The sequence below is a fragment of the Canis lupus genome, chromosome 3 (assembly GCF_003254725.2).
Source record: "Canis lupus dingo isolate Sandy chromosome 3, ASM325472v2, whole genome shotgun sequence".
NCBI lineage: Eukaryota > Metazoa > Chordata > Mammalia > Carnivora > Canidae > Canis > Canis lupus.
The window spans coordinates 84198566-84215394 of record NC_064245.1 but is presented as its reverse complement, the minus strand read 5'-3'; the positions used below and the strand labels follow the sequence as shown (position 1 = coordinate 84215394).

General features: G+C 51.1%; 1 protein-coding gene across 2 annotated transcripts; it reads right to left on the bottom strand.

Annotated features, from left to right (window-relative positions):
- Positions 1 to 3572: 3572 nt before the first annotated feature.
- Positions 3573 to 15913, bottom strand: CCKAR (cholecystokinin A receptor). Of its 2 annotated transcripts, XM_035714088.2 has the most exons (6): positions 15524 to 15913; positions 14516 to 14767; positions 10867 to 11128; positions 8847 to 8974; positions 7318 to 7807; positions 3573 to 6752 (listed from the first exon to the last, which is right to left on the bottom strand). In XM_035714088.2, the coding sequence occupies exons 1-6, from the start codon at positions 15633 to 15635 to the stop codon at positions 6692 to 6694; spliced, it is 1305 nt and encodes a 434-aa protein (XP_035569981.1). In that variant the 5' UTR covers positions 15636 to 15913; the 3' UTR covers positions 3573 to 6691. The 2 variants fall into 2 exon arrangements, with proteins under 2 accessions (XP_035569981.1, XP_025293942.1); XM_025438157.3 differs by having other exon boundaries at positions 3573 to 7807; positions 15524 to 15911.
- Between the last annotated feature and the right edge of the window lie 916 nt (positions 15914 to 16829).

Genomic DNA, 16829 nt, shown 5'->3' with positions numbered 1-16829 from the left:
AGATTCGAGCCCCTGTAAGCAGAGACAGAGTCTGGCTCCTTGGTTTGAAGCTGTGGCAGGAGGGCGTCCTGCAAAGCACGAGCACGAGGAGGGTCTCACGATCCGAGTCAGGCGGCCCTGGGTCTTGGGCTCCCCAGCTTTCTGCACCGCGAGGAAGGCACCGCTGTTTAGCCCCCCAGCTGGGGCGATCCCTGCTTGTAAGCAGCTCCCACCCACTTAGAGCTCGCACCCCGTCCTCGAAGCCCAGCTCCGGCTGGGCTCTCCCTGCTCGCCTTACAGCACCGCGCACGAGGATCAAATGCTGCATCCAGGAGACCCGAGTTCCCCGCGAACTATTCCCCCAGCTGAGGTCCCGTGGAAAGAAAGACCCGATGCTCGTTTTCCCTTCGGGCAAAAAGGCCCACCTTCTCCAAATGTTTCTGGAAGTCTCTCCTGCCTGGTCCCGCGGTGAGAGGAGAAGGCCACAGCACGGGATTGCCGACTCATCTCAAAGGACCCCCCCCTTTTGCATTTATAGGGGCAAGAGAAAGGTGGAGAAACACGTGCACCCCAGACCACGCGTCCCTACCCCTTGGCAGGTCACCGCGCCGCAGCCTGTCTCCCTTTGGAACCTCAGAGGCCTTGTTGCCTGTGTCCGCGGCCACAGTCCACGTGTGGAAAATCTTCCTTTGAGCTCCTTTAATATTGTTTCAAATTTAGTGTCCTCAACGTCCCTCACACCCCGAGGGGTCCTCCGGCCGAGGACCCCCGCGCGGCCTGCGCCCCCAGCCCAGGGGGTATCGCAGGCTCTGGGAGGGGACCTCCAGCCTGCCTGACACCCGAGGCCCCCGGGGTGCCCTGCAGGGAGCAATGGGGTGCCGATCTCACCGGGAAAGAGGGGCTCACTGAACAGGGAACAGGTGAGGGGCAGAGCGGGAGGCTGATGGGCCCGCTGGCCTCGGTGTGTCACCTGCTGATGATTCCCAGACACTGGGTCTGCCTCAATAACGTCGATGGTTTGCGACGAGGTGAGAGCTCCTTTAGGGACATTACCTCTCGGCTTCCCAGTGAGGTGACAAAGCGTGTTATCTTTCTTCTAAAAATAAACACGGCGACAGCAGCAGCCAGGGCACGGCGCTCAGAGCCAGCTCGCAGATCCTCCGCAGCCCGGGGCTCAGAGACAGGACCGAGGGTCCCGGGGGACGGAGGGGACGAGGATGCCGGCAGGACTTGGCCTCCGAGGGGGGCGTGGCACGAGGACAAGCAACTGCAAGGCGTCCCGGGAGACAGGACTGACCGCCTGACTGTTGGACCCCACGGGCTGCCACCTAACCTCCACAGCAGCCTGGTGGCGTCCGATGGGGCCCGATCCTGTCTGTCACTCACCGGCTGCCTGACCCTGGACACGTCGCCGCCCCCTCTGAGACTCAGTTTCTTCACCCGCGAGATGTGCAGAATGACGCCTCGCACACCTGGCTTTGAGAATGACACGCATAGCAGACATTCGTCCTTTCGTGTCTATTGTCACCTGCTGTCACCAGTGACTTGCACAGTGCACAAAACAGGCTTTAATCGGTGTTGGTCCCCGTCACCCAGGCCAAATTTCTCTTGGCAGTGGCTTGTCACGCCAACATTTCAATGGGAAGGGGGCTGGTGCGCCGGGGCCTAGCTCTCCACGGGTAGCTCCGGGCAGCTGTGGCCTAGACGGGGCGGGGGCTGCAGCCTCCTCTCTGCGCCCTTCTCCTCCCCGGCCTGGGAGCCCTCCCTCAGGTGCTCCCGAGGCCACCTTCCTCAGAGGTGCTACGCGGTTGGGCGTCGGGCCGCTCCTCTGGCTGCAAAGTCAGAGGGAAGCCAATGGGGTGAAGGAGCAGGTGTGGGCTTCTAAGGGGACCTGGCGCATTCTGAGCCCCTGGGTCACGCAGTGTCAGAGCGGGGCTGTGACTTGCCTGGAGCCACCCAGGAGGTAAGCACGAGGGCTAGAGTCGGGACACAGGCGTCCGGACTCCGCTTTGCCCGCGGGCCAGGCGTTTCTGGTCGGTGAACCTGAAAGCGGGGGGCGCTGGGCTTGGGAGGCGGCTGCCTGCAGCGCTGTCCCCTGTCCGGCTCGACGGCCCGCTCCGCGCCGGATCCTCCCGCTGCCCCCAAGGGGCCAGGAAAGAATCGCATTGAGGAACAACTGCATCGAAATATGGTCATTCGTTCACTCATTCGTTCATCCCCCAAACACTTACGGGCACCTGTATGCGCTGCGAGCAACGCGGGGTGCCGGAGAACCGGTGCCGCCTGACCTCTCCTCCTGGCAGGAGCAGCTGGGATCCCTCCCCGGCTGGGCTGGCAGGGAAGCGGTGGGGGGGGGGGGGGTGCCGCTGGCCCTTCGCTGCAGGAGCAGGTGCAGGGAATTTGGAACCTACACCCCCCTCCCAACGGCGGCTGGGAAGCCAGAGGGCCAGATGCATCCAAGTCAAAGGAGCGGAGGGCTGGAGCTCCCTGGTTGGAACCAGATGTTTGGGGGGGGGGGTCGTGCTGAGAGCACCAGGCGGGAGGAAGCAGCGAAGGGCTCCTGGGGGGCCTCCAGAGAATTCACAGCCCTACCCAGTGAGCTGGGCGCTTCCGCAGGGATTGGGATGTCGTGATGGTTCTTGGCTCCGCTCCTTAAGGAGAGCGAGGCCAGAGAAGAGCAAAATCGAGGGATGTGATAGACCAACTCCTGCCTCGCTTTTCCACTTTGCTTGAAAAAAAAAAAAAGTGTAATGTTACATTTACCACCTTAACAATTTTTAGGTGTCAGTTCAGTACTGTTGGGGATTTTCACGTTGTTGCACAACAGACCTCTAGAACTTTGCATCGTGCAACACGAAAACCCTATACTTGCTGAACACTAACTCCCCCTCGTCGCTCCCCCAGCCCTTCCTAAATACCTTTCTATTTTTATTTCTAGGATTTTTGATCATTTTAGTAACTTCCCGTGAATGGAATCATACGGTATTTGTCCTTTTGCCTGGCCTTTTTATTTATTTTATTTGTTTTAATTAAAGATTTTATTTATTGATTTGAGAGTGAGCAAGAGAGAAAGAGAGAGGGAGAGGAGAGAGAGAGAGAATGCACAAGCTGGGGAAGGGACAGAGGGAGAGGGAGGAGCAGCCTCCCCGTGGAGCAGGGAGCCTGATGAGGGGCTCCATCCCAAGACCCCAAGGATCATGACCTGAGCCAAAGACAGACGCTTAACCGACTGAGCCACCCAGGCACCCCTTCTCCAGCCCTTAAAAAAAAATCTGTCGGGTGCTATTCACAGACACAACATCCTCCCATTAGTAAAATCTCCAGTTGTGCACGCACACACTCACACCTACACCCACACCCCCACCAGCATGCACACGCAACCCCTGCCCCCCCCACAGGAAGGGACAAAAGGAAGGGAAAGAAGGCAACATGTGCATCTGCTGATGCTCACATGGCCAACTCTTGGCTGAAGATCCACACAGTGTTGGAAAAAGCCCTCTAGAAATCCTGGGTACTCTCCCAAGAACATGCGCCCTTGTGGAGAGTCACGGCCGCGGACAGAAAGAGCGCTCGGCCAAGCACAGGAGGCAGGGTAGACGTTAGTCACCACGTTTATTGATCAGTCCCGGTGTGCAGTGCCGGGCAAAACACTGGAGGGAATCACAGTGGAGGCCGGAGGGTCAACAGCTACGATCACGAGCCTCACAAGTACATTTAGCTGGATGGAGGTGATACAGGTTGAGCGTACGCAGACATGTGGGACCAACACAGATCCACGCATTGCTCACTCACCACAAGTTTATTATGAGAAAGTACTGCAGCAACCAGGGCGCAGAAGCCATTGGGACACGTGGGTTAAGCCAAGATCAGAGATGTAATTTGCCACACCGGCGATGCGTGGAAGCTACTGGAAAACACTAGAAGATACCAGGAACTTGGTGAATCTGTTTTCTTAACTGTACATCCCCTTTTGTTCAAGTTCACATTAGTCATCCACTTCGGCATGAAATACGGGCCCTTGATTCAACAAAGTACCAGGACAGCTTTATGTTAATAAACATGTTTCTCAAGTAAAATCAGCCTGTTGAGAGTTCTCAAAGGTCAGACACAGAGTCTGGAGGTTAATAACGTATTTCTTCTTCTTCTTCTTCTTTTTTTTTTAAACTTCCATCATATGAAAGACCATCCAATAAATTTTAGTGAACAGAGGCACATACATTACTGTCCTCTATCTGGGAAATCTCATTTATATTTTCATGTATTTTAAAAATTGTTTTAAAGTAGGGTTGCTACCTAAAATACAGGACGTATGTTAGGGTGTGGGACATACTCGTGCTAAAAAAAAAGATCCGTTGTTTATCTGAAATTAGAATTTAACAGGACATCCCCTATTTTTATTTTTATTTTTTTTCATCCCCTATTTTTATTTGCCGAATCTGATAGCCCTATGGTTCCACCTTTGGAACTTCCTGAGGTTCCCAATAACGCAGGGAGGGCCCGATTTGTCTTTCTATATATGCTAACCGTGTTGAAGGGGAAGGCTTTTTCCTCTGGAAGGAAAATTAGATTTTGTAGAGTTTACTTAAATAATGGAGACAACTTCATGTCTTACGCCTTTTATCATTTAGCAGTACCTGCTTTAGGCCGCTGAATGCTTACCTTGAAATATTTAAGATGACCAGTCATAAACACTAAACATGATATCGCAGCCTGAGAAATAGAAAAACTAACATCCGGCTTGAAAAGTCCCCTATAATATATGGTCTTGTCCTCAGTAATTTTTTGTCTGTTAGCACATGGCCCTCCCACCTGAAAAATCAAATGGTGACACTCACATCTTATTAGGTTACACCACCTCCCTTCCCCTATTCATGGTCCCTTCTTGCCACTGTCCTCCCCTTTCTCCTTTTCACACTGATTTTTTTTTCCGTGATTGAAATCTCCGACCTTTGTGCATCCAGAAGAATGTCAGGCCTGGAACAATGGATGGTCATGGTCCCATGAAAGCAAGGGAAAGAAAAGCTCGCTTGTCAGAGGCTTGGAGGAATGGAAGCCATGCTCCCTCCCTCCCTCCTCCCTTCCAGTCTTCTTTCCTTTTTTATTCCTACACTAGCATGTACCCTTGTTTCTGTCAAAAATGCCTGCGTTAATTTATCGAACTGTCAAGACAATGTTGCCCCCCCCCCAAAAAAAAGATAAACAGAGACGCGCCGGCAGAGTGGATTGATGCATTCTAATTTAGAAATGTGCCTCCTACTATCTAAATTTATAGCTCATGTCTTATTTTCATCGAGATTTCTAAATTAGAGGAGAGAGATTTCAACCCTAATTTGCATGGATAAGTTCACATGGAATTCCAGCTGTGGTAAAGGAATGCAAAACGATAACAATGATTGAATTCCCACATCCATTCACTATTGTTTTTTCTTTTTTTTAAACACACAGGAGAATACACTTATATGTAAAGAACATACTTATATGTTTGGTTTGTGTGTGTGTATATATATATAAAATTAATACAATTATTGACAAATACATAGATTGTATTTAACAGCACAGACAGCCTTGACCTTCAAAGCCATCTGTGTACCACCTCACACCAGTGAGAATGGGGAAAATTAACAAAGCAGGAAACCACAAATGTTGGAGAGGATGTGGAGAAAGGGGAACCCTCCTGCACTGTTGGTGGGAATGGGAACTGGTGCAGCCATTCTGGAAAACTGTGTTTTCCTCCAAGAGTTCCTCAAAGAGTTAAAAATAGACCTGCCCTACGCCCCAGCAATTGCACTGTTGGGGATTTACCCCAAAGATACAGATGCAGTGAAACGCCGGGACACCTGCACCCCGATGTTTATAGCAGCAATGTCCACAATAGCCAAACTGTGGAAGGAGCCTCGGTATCCATCGAAAGATGAATGGGTAGAGAAGATGTGGTTTATGTATACAATGGAATATTCTTCAGCCATTAGAAACAACAAATACCCACCATTTGCTTTGACGTGGATGGAACTGGAGGGTATTATGCTGAGTGAAATAAGTCAATTGGAGAAGGACAAACATTATATGGTCTCACTCACTTGGGGAATATAAAAAATAGTGAAAGGGAATAAAGGGGAAAGGAGAGAAAATGAGTGGGAAATATCAGAAAGGGAGACAGAACATGAGAGACACCTAACTCTGGGAAACGACCAAGGGATAGTGGAAAGAGAGGTGGGCAGGGGTTTGGGGTGACTGGGTGATGGGCACTGAGGGGGGCACTTGACGGGATGAGCACTGGGTGTTATTCTATATGTTGGCAAATTGAACACCAATAAAAAATAAATTTATAAAAAACAAACAAACAAACAAACAAAAAACCAAAGCTATCTGTGAATGGAGCCCGCGTATGCCAGTTTTTATCCTGGGACTGACTACACGTGTTTTCCCCCCTCTTGGGCAGGTACATAGGTTACAACTCTCCTTTGTACCTCGAGTCTTTCTGGAAAAGAGGAAGTGCCAGAGGAGTATGGGAAATTACGTTGAGGCCAAGAGGCCATGGGGTTCAACATCACCATATAAAGACAGAGTTAAGCGATCTATGTCATTCAAGCAGAAAAAAATCTCCACGTACCTTCTGGCTCTTAATATTCACTATGGGAAGTTCGCATTCCATATGGAGCCATTTGTCACACATCTCTTTGCCTTTTAGAAATATAAATTCCAAATTCAATCTTTAAGACAACTTTCCTTCTGCTCTTTGGATAAAATTATGTCTCTGAACGTCCTTCACCAACCTCCAAAAGAAAAAAGTCAGGCTGTTGTCTCACTTCAAACACACGACCAGAAGAGGGTTTGCTTCTGATGGGGGCGGGGGGCGGGGGATGGTTACACTGTGTACATGATAGACTCTCTCCAGGGGCAAAGCAGCCTCCATCCTTCTGCACCAGCAGATGAAGCGGGCCATAGAACTGGGTCACTAGAGGGGAGGGCCCACCTTGGATGTTCTAGAAGCTTCTAAAGCTCAAGGAGGGTCCACATCTCCATTTTGAACATGTGTTTGGCGTTGCATCTGAAGTAGGAGCCCCGTTGGACTCCTGTTACTGGCCTGCTGAGGTGTTTCTGATGGTGAATGTTGCTGGACATGGGCTGCCTGGCATTGCCTAGAGACCAAGTCACGGCCCCACTCTGCTGGAGCTCCCCTGGAACCCGGAGGAAGGAGGAAGAGCAGACCGTGCACAGGCCCCACCGGCAATGACATCTTCCTTCTGGCCCCCCCTCCGCCCCCTGCCTGCTGCCCCTCTGGAGTGGGGTCCCGCTCAGGGGCCCGGGGCCGAGGCGCTCATGTGGCTGTAGGAGTACCTGGACAGAGAGGCCCCCGTGGTCCTGCCTTCCTCCTCCTCTCCCGCCTCGCCTCTCGGCCCTGGGGGACCGGGGTGGGGGCAGCAGGGGAAGGTGGCCAGGAAGCCGAGGCGGAAGCGCTTGTTCATGAAGCAGTAGATGATGGGGTTGACGCAGGAGGAGGTATAGGACAGCAGGAGGATGAAGGAAATGGGGGTCCCCGAGAGGCGGCGCTCAGCAGAGGCCGTGTCATAGGCCCGCCAGGCGTTGGCGCTGAAGATGGGCATCCAGCACAGGAAGAAGAGGACCACGATGACCATGAGCATGCGGATCACCCGCTTCTTGGCCATCAGGTTGGCCGTAGAGCTGGTGCTCCTGATGCGGTTGAGCCTGCCGCTGCCGGGGGTGGACAGCTGCCGGAGCTCCAGCCTCCGGCGGGGCCTGGCCTTCTGCAGGTAACAGCCGTCGCCGTCCTCATACCTGCCGCTGCTGCTGGTGCTCGGGTTCCTGTCTGCAGGGGGGCAAGGGACACCCCTGACTGCTGGGGACGGGCGAGGGAGCCTCCCCGCTGCAGCAAGGGGGTCGCTCCAAGCCTGAGCACCCTGGGGCCTCGCTGCCAAGGGTGATCACTGATCGACAGTGGCCCTTTCCTTCAGAGGAAAAGCCACTTAACACTAATAAACCAATGTGGGGCGCCCGGGGGGGCTCAGGGCGCTCGGGTCACGATCTGCGGGTTTTGAGATCAAAACCCACATTGAGTCTGCCTGAGATTCTCTCTCTCTCCCTCGCCCTCTGCCCCTGCCCCTGCTCTCTCTGTCTCTCTCAAATACATATTAATTAAATCTTAGAAAACAATAATATAGGCTCTATCATACACATACTATATAATAAAAGAATCTTCTATGCACGTCAATTATAAGGATCATAATTATTAGATAATGAACACACTCTTCCCCTCCCCAGATTCTCAGGTAAGGCTCCTGCTTGCTCGGTCAGCCTCTGGAATGCGTTTACTGAGAGGCCTGGACAAGGAGCAGGAATCAACCCAGATGGAAGCAGCTCTAGTTGTGGTAAAAGAGCGGAGGGGTGGGGGTGGAGTGAGAAGGGCACCCAGTTGTATCCACAGAGGGGTGGGGGTAAATTTTAGTGGCCAGGGGATCGCAGTGCGTGGGAAGAAGCTAGGTTTTGGGCAACTGCGTGTGACAAAGAAAGGATGGGGAATCGGAGTTATAATTCCCTTCGGTTGCGGAAGGGGTCCCTTTGAACGCAGCACTGCAGAAAATGAGGGATGCCCAACCCTCAGGTGATAATTGGGTACGTGCACATTATGTCATTTTGTTCCACGCAGCACCATTTTGAGGGGAACATATTCACCATTTTACAGATGAGGGAATAGGGACGCGAGGTCTTATGACTGTGCCTTACGACGTAGGGCCTCCTAAGGATACTTGCAAAAATCCCCAACATACACGCTGGGTGTATCTATTTAAGTCACGGGAGACAAGCTTTTGTGAAATGTTGGCATAAACAGAGAGCGAAAAGATAGTTACCCCTAGCAGACTTCTTCTGGATAGCATCAAATTTTATTCCTTGGTAAAGTTCCAAAGAGATCAATCCGTATGCCACCATCATCACAATTCCAGGAATAAGAAAGAGGATGAGTAACAGGAACGTGTGCCTAATAAAATAAAAAGAAAATTCAATAACCATCAACTCTAGTATTTCAGACTCAGACGGGATGGAATAAATAGGGTTCATCTCCATTTTAACTGGTCTGAGCAAACACATTAATTACTAGTATTTAATAGCCTCGGAAATTCTATGTCTGGAAGTTCAGTCATTTGAGGTTGTTCTCTCTCTCTCTCTCTTTTTTTTTTTTCTTCAGGTAGTCTCTTATGGGGACGAGTTAGATTGGAAAAGGTTGGTGTGATTCTGTGCCTGAAACACATCTTCATGTAAAACCAATGAGAACGACAACAAAGGGTATGTGAATAATCTCAATAAAGCTGCTACCAAAAACATAATACTTACAAGAGCTTACGCTCACTGAGGACTTACTGAGCAATGTGCCAAGCTAAGTATTATATATAGACTAATATTTCATATATACACATACGTAACATTAGATTTAACTCCCATCGTCATCCTTGTGGTAGGCACTATGATCATAATACCTATTTCACATGTGAGGAAACTGAAATTCATGGGGATTAACTCATTCGTCCCAAGTCACACACCTAGTGGCAAAGGTGCGGTTTGAACCCAAAGAATACGATTCTAGAACAGTGCTCTTCAGCATCACAATATACTATGTGTTGACTCTACAACAGAACCATCAAACGCATACATAGGAATGATGGAAAATCTCCTTGGTTTTGCAAAATCTGGTGTCCCGGCTGTGCCCGACCCCTTGGCACGGTGGCGTTCCCATTCTAGTGCCTGGCCGGGGCAGAGCTGTGCTTTCTCTAAACAGGTTTGATTCCTGAAGCACCACAGCCTTCTTTATGAGTCTGGCCCCTAAATCATTTTTGCCGTCTGGCATGTGTAAGGTTACACGATCAGGCCATAAAATTGTCAGAGGCTCATGGTGGTGGGGCCATTTCTCATTTCAATTGGACATATTTTGATAAGATTCCTTTTCAAGTCTTGGAAATGTTTCTCTCATTTGCAAGATAATTCTGTGTGTGTGTGTGTGTGTGCGTATGTTACTCGGTGGAAATAAAAAAAAAAAAAGAAAGGAAGGTAAAGAAGCAGAGATTATCTCAGTTTTGAGCCATTTTTGAGTGTCTAGTTTCCCTGATCCTAAAATAGGCTTGGAATTAGTAAACGTAGTACCCTCTGCTTGTATTTTTTAAGCTATTTAATGACACTTTCATACATATACTCTTATTTGAATCTTACAGCCACCCAATGAGGTAGATTTTAAAAAAACCAGCAACCTGTATTATTGAACCCTTGCATAGACAGAGAACCTGAACCTCAGAGCGGTTACGTGAACTTGCCCAATGTCGGTTGGCTAGTCAGCAAAGAATCAAGTCTTAGATTCGAGCCTGTTTATTTCTAGGGAAGCGTTCCGTGCCAGAACCATAGCTCTTAAAAAGAAAAAAAAAAAAAAGCCCACGTGGGGTTTGGGACTCATTCTCTGCTTTATCTTCAGTTCTTAGGAAAATCAAAACCCCCCAGATCCTCTAGCCGAACCCTCCCCTAGACCATCCAGAGGCATTCTGCTCTGTGGGTGAGCAGAGAGGCTCTGCATCTTCTCGTTTTGTGACCTTGCTCCACTCACTTAACCCCTCCAGGTCTCAGTTGCTTTATCTGTAAAACGGGCCCAATGATAGTACCTACCCTATAGGGTTTTGAGGGGATTAACTGAGCTAATATGTGGATGGCATTTAAAACAGAGACCAGGTGTTCTCTCTCACCATTATCCTAAAGAAGCGGTTACAGTAATCCTTCCCCAAATCTCCAGGAAACTGATCCCCCGGCCACTCCGGACAACACATTCCAGTTCCTATAAAAAGCGTGGACTCGAACAAGTCGTATTACACGAATAAACACCACAGGCCTTACCAGGACTGCTGCATCACATCATTTGGCAGTAGAAAGCGGCACATGTTCGCCGTCTGGTTGTTAGTTTTGGTAAAAGGCACCAGGTTGCTGTAGATGGGGTAGGGAGTCATGATGGTAAAGGACAGGCACCAGGTGGTGGCGATCACCTTCAAAGCGTGGGATTTCGTCTGCCAGACCCGGGACTGTAAGGGTTTGCAAATCGCACCGTATCTTTCCAGAGATATGGCTACCAGGTTAAAGGTGGATACGCTCACCGACGTGCCTGGAAAACAGAGGAGCACTCTTTCTTTGGCTCTGAAATCCAAAGTTTATTTGCACACTAGCTCAGCCATATCTGCTCTGCACAGGTTTGATAACAAGCGACAACACTCAGGGGGTAAGGAAGTATCATGTACCTGTTTTTTTTTTTTTTAATGATTTATTCCCAGCTTCAACCTGTTTTTTTTTTTTTTTAATGATTTATTCCCAGCTTCAAAGAGGACTTAAGGCAGTTAAAGAAATGTCTCTACGAATGCATCTTGCTGCCAATTATTCAAGAAGTTTATTGAATTTCGACTGCAGCCACACTCCTTCTCAGGCTGAAGTTGCTCATTAATCAATAACCAAGGGGGTGAGATGTGTTCCTACCCCGCAGAAGAGGTTTTTGGGGCCACCCAGAGAAAAGCTCCAGTGCGGAGCATAACCTGAAATCAAACTCACCTAGGAGCCCGGGGTTCTCAAGGCCTGGGACCCGGAAAGGTCACTGGGGTCTGGGCGGGAGGCATTAAAACTTTCAGAGAATGTCTAGTACAGACTGTCGTAAGAATGAAACACAGTGAATTTTTAAAAAGCAGTTTGTCGGGATCCCTGGGTGGCGCAGCGGTTTAGCGCCTGCCTTTGGCCCAGGGCGCGATCCTGGAGACCCGGGATCGAATCCCACGTCGGGCTCCCGGTGCATGGAGCCTGCTTCTCCCTCTGCCTGTGTCTCTGCCTCTCTCTCTCTCTCTCTCTCTCTCTCTGTGTGTGTGACTATCATAAATAAATAAAAATAACAACAAAAAAAGCAGTTTGTCAACAAAGCACATAGTGAAGAAAGGATGAGGGGGGGCACGCCTTTCTGTAACTAAAGGTTGCTCCTGGTGGGGGGACTGGAGCTTCCCGCAGCATTCTGTTTGCTGTTCCGTGTATCGTAGGACAAGCATGTGTCACCAGGGAGAAAGACCTCAGAACACCTCATTTAAAATGATGTGCGTAGGCATCGTCAGAGAAGCTTAATTACCCTTAATTTTGGTATTTTGAGCGTGTATAGTTATTATCACGTCTTATGCCCTTAAAAGTCCCCTTAATTATTCATCCATGCATTCTGTCAATTTTTTCTGATTACCTTTAGCAGGATTTCTTAAACCTTAGAGTTGATCTAAGTTTGGGAGAAGAAATTCTCTGAAACCATGTCTAAAAATGTTCTTTTCCTAGGGGAAAATACCTACAGTATTCCTTAGAGACTTGAAGGGATTTACAACCCCAAGATTGTTAAATAAAAACTCACATTCTGAGACAGGAGGTCTGTGTTTTCCTACATTTTACCCCAAGGAACTGATGACATTTAGATTACAGAGTGTAGCTCCAAAGACTTCAGGGTCAAGTCTGTGTAATGGGCCCACTCTTATTATAAACCCACCATCAGGTAAGCATTCTTTTCTTTTCTTTTCTTTTCTTTTCTTTTCTTTTCTTTTCTTTTCTTTTCTTTTCTTTTCTTTTCTTTTCTTTCTTTTCTTTTCTTTTCTTTTCTTTTCTTTCTTTTCTTTTTCTTTTCTTTTCTTTCTTTCCTTTCCTTTCCTTTCCTTTCCTTTCCTTTCCTTTCCTTTCCTTTCCTTTCCTTGTTTCCTTTTCTTCTTTCTTTCTTTCGGCTGCCTATGAGGAGCTTAATGAATATTAACTTAATGAATATTAGGAATAGTATTGAGGAGAACACAAAATCAAGGGAAGAATCAAGATCCCCAGATTTAAAAATCCAACAAAACTGTTATGGCATCGCAAATAGCTTCAGCACTATCTTGCTTTTCATTTTAGCTATTTTTAAAAACCCTTTGGGTTTTTATTTTTTTTCCAGGTGAAACTCACATCACATAAAATTAACCATTTTCAAGCGGGCACTTCTGTGGCATTTATTACATTTACAGTGTTGTGCAATCACACAAGCACTCGCTTTTAATCTCCTTTCACAGACCCTGGCTAAGACTCTTAAATAATATTATCATAAGATACATATGGGTGGGCCTTGAAAACTGAAAGCCCTCGGGGATGCTGGTAACTATTATTGCTTCATTGTTTACTAATGACCCCTTCCATTTGTGAGTCTGGTTTCGTGTTCAGAGTTCTTGGACAAGGACTGACACTTTCTGGGTTGTTTGTCTGTGGCACACAGATCAGTAATTCATCACCCGTTTTGTCAGGGCTGGATCCCGCTTCCTCCACTGGGGAGAAGGTAAGACTTTGAAAGCTCTCCTGGGTGGCCTGCCCGAGCCGGCCCAACTCAGCGCTGCACAGCTTGCAAGGCTTAGGTCAGAACAAAAAACTCCCCTCCCTCATTTCCCCGCCTCCCCTCCTCCCCGCAGCTAGTTCTCAGGATGGGCAAGGAAAGAACTAGGCAACCTGGCAGACGGGGAGGCCGAGACATCTCTTTGTGCAGCTTCAGGAGAGCTACGGCAGTTGGCAACTGGGGCAGCTTACTCACCCGGCACCGTGGTGGCTTCCGATCCAGGCTCACATCTCTGCCCTGAGGCTTACCTACCACCTGGCTGTCCCTGGGCACATGGGTGACCTCTCTGTGCCTCTGTCCCCTCCTCGGCGAGACTGTGAAGGATGACTACTGTATACCTTGCAGGGTGGGTTGGGAGGTGAGACGGTGGGAGTAAAAGCCCTTTGTACAACATCTGGTGCATAAAAGTACTCAAAAATATCAGCGCTCCTGGTTTTTATTTGTCACCGTCATCATTTTGATTGGCAAAGGCAGCGAGCTGCATATCTCAGCCAACCGGGGTGAGCTTAGTGACCCACAGGCTCTGGGAGCATAGGCAACTCCTCACATAGTGCCAGAGGGGCTCTCTGTCTCTCTCTGTCTGTCTGTCTGTCTCTCTCTCTCTCTCTCTGTCCAAGAGGGTCTCAGCCCCTTGGGATCAGGCTGGGAAGTGAATCTTGACACAGGCATCGAGAGCTGGGATGCAACTGGTTCTCACCTAGCCCTGGTTCCCTGGGAAGGCAGGAGCAGCGACAGAAAGGACCCTCCTCCACCACCCTCACCACCCGCAGAAGCCACGGCTTGGGTTGGGCAGGGCTCCCACCTTCCAGGAAGGGACCGGGTGGCTCGAGTCCTTTTATCTTTCTAGCACAAGCAAGCAAAGCCAACCTCTTCTGCGGTTTCTCTGCAACTCCCTCCGAGAAACTGAGCTCTGCAAACGGACGACCGGGGACTGACTCCCGGGGTGGGGGGAGGTGGGGAGGGGACACAGGAGAATGGACCTACCTTAACACTAGCACCTGCGTCCCCACACCCAGCCCCACACAGCCAGATGCTTTTTTGGGGTTCTGTTCTGTTTTGGCTCTGGCCTCGCTGAGGCTGCCAGGGGCTTGGGAAGGTCGAGCCCAGCGAGAGCCCCCAGCAGCCACTCACCCATGAAGTAGGTGGTGGTCTTGCAGACGGCGCTCCCGAAGATGAAATCCTTGAGCAGGTTGGGGATGAGGTTGAAGGGCATGCAGAAGAGGCACAGCATGAGGTCGCTGACGGCCAGGGACAGCAGGAAGATGTTGGTGACGGTGCGCATCCTCTTGTTCCGAATGAGCACCGTGATGACCAGCGTGTTCCCCAGCACGCTGAGCAGGAAAATCAGGGAATACAGGAGGATCTGCACAGCCGGCTGCCACTCTGCGGGGGGACGGGGCGAGCCGGGAGGGGACGGGAGCAGAACGTTAAAACCTGAGCACACCAAGTCAACGGCTGTTTCCTGCAGACTCTTAATTTTAATTTATTTTAGGGGCGAGGGAGGGTGGACCCCACCGAGCCCCACTATCCCTCCATTGACAGCACTTGGCCGAAACAGACCGAGGAGGAGGAGCGCACCGAGTGACCCGGTGGCTTCTAAAGGGTCGGTTTGTTAAAGCATCGCCCGGGGCCCCACTTTTTCTTAAGAACAAAGCTTCTCCAGTGACTGGTGGCTGCTTTCTCGCCCAGCTGCTAAGCGTCATTTCCCTTTCATCACTTTTTCACGCTGGATTTCCCCCCCAGGAAAGGTGACAGCTAGATGGTGACAGCACCTTTTCTGCGCTGCTGGTAAGTTCCAGCTTTGACACTTGCACGCACACACAGACACACACACACACACACACACCCCGGCTTATTGCACTTCAGCTCCTCCTCCCTTGGCTTTTGCCGATCCCCCCACCCCAGCGCCCGCCACCCCGACCCCGCGTGCCGGGGACCCCTCAGCTCTCCGGCGGGGAGCAATAAGGGCATTTGACTCCGTCCTGCGTTTCGCTCCATCGTCCAAACTTGCGACCGTCTGACTTCGCGCAGCCTTGCCCAAGGGGACCTGGCTCGGTTTTCCCCATCAGCCTGGTCTTGGCTGAGCTCTCCCCCCACCTCATCTCCGGGGAATGGAAAGAGCGAGGGGCCGGCGCCTACCTTTGGCGGCGCGGGGCTGCTCCAGGCAGACCAGGGTCTCGTTCTCGAGCCCCAGCTCACAGGGCGGGGGGACGTCGCTGCCATTCCCAAGCAGGCTGTCGGCCACCTCCATCCTCGCTTGCTGCTGTCCCAGTGCCGGCGGCCGGCGGCCGGTGAGTGCGCACCCTGGGCTCACGCCTCTGGCGCCCGGGGAGCCTGCCCGGGGCGACCTGCCGCCGAGGGGCCGGGAGGGAGGGGTTTCCAGGTGTGGGCTTTTCCAGCCATTCCTGCGGCCGACGTGACTTCCCGCACTGGGTCGGGCTGGGCAAGCGTTGGCTCCCCCAGGGCAGGCCGCGCCGGCTCCACCTTCGGCGCCCACCCCTCCCGTGCCCGTGCCGGCCAGGCCCAGGGCCCCGAGCGCAGCCCGCAGGCTGCCAGTTAACCCTTCCCACGCTTGTCCGCCCCGGGCACCCACGCCAGACACAGCCACGCTCACTCCCCCAGTCAGTACCTCTCGCCTCTGAGTGGGGACCTGGCCCCAACCTGGACACGCGCAGGAGAAAGCCCACGCTGGCTGAGTGACACAGGGACAATCAAGACGGTAACAGATACGATAATGCAGGCCATCGGCACTGAAGGGCACGCAGGGACTGCCGCCCTACCTCCTTATAGAAAAGCAATTAGTGCCTTTTTAGCTTTGGAACCATGCCCGGCCGTGCGTGTGGACAGGCCCGCCCGCCGGTTGTTAAGTTGTTACCAACCCCAGGGCTATTTCTCGTGGTCGCTGCCCTTGTTAGCTGGAAGGACAGGGGTGCTTTGGGATGGAGGTTGCTGGATCCTTATTACAAAAAAACCTTAGTGAGATCTCCCATTCGTTCATGTATTCACTTGCCCATTCACTCGGCACAGACTCACTGGGAGGCCACCGCTCGCCACGCACTTTCTGAACACGGAGGCCAAGTCGTGGACAGGACCCTTGCGGGGAGAATTAAGCACCACGACGGAAGTCAAGCCAGAGGATGGGCCGGAGGGGAGTGGATTGGGGATACTAATTCAGAGGAGGTGCTCAGGAAAGGCGATCGGAAGGAGGGGAGCTGGTATCCGAGACCTGGAAGACAAGGAAGCCTAAGGGAGATCTGGGGAAAGCGTCTTCCAGGCAGGAAGAACAGTGGCTGTTGGCAGAGGCCCCAGCAAGTGCAAAGGCCCTGAGGTGGGAATGAGCTTGGCCTCTTTGGGGAACAGCTGACAGTAGGAGCGAGTGAGGGGCAAACGGTGAGAGGTAAGATCAGAGGGGAAGGCCGGCCTGGGAGTCTGGGCTCTCGCTGAA

Bases quoted from the DNA above. Each gene is read 5' to 3' on its own strand.
- CCKAR (XM_035714088.2), bottom strand. From the start codon at position 15,635: ATGGAGGTGGCCGACAGCCTGCTTGGGAATGGCAGCGACGTCCCCCCG. The intron at 8,975-10,866 runs GTAAGGCCTGTG...TTATTTTATTAG, and splicing joins GATGTGATGCAGCAGTCCTG to GCACACGTTCCTGTTACTCA. The intron at 6,753-7,317 runs GTACTCCTACAG...TTTCTTTTGGAG, and splicing joins ACGGGGGCCTCTCTGTCCAG to GTTGGTGAAGGACGTTCAGA.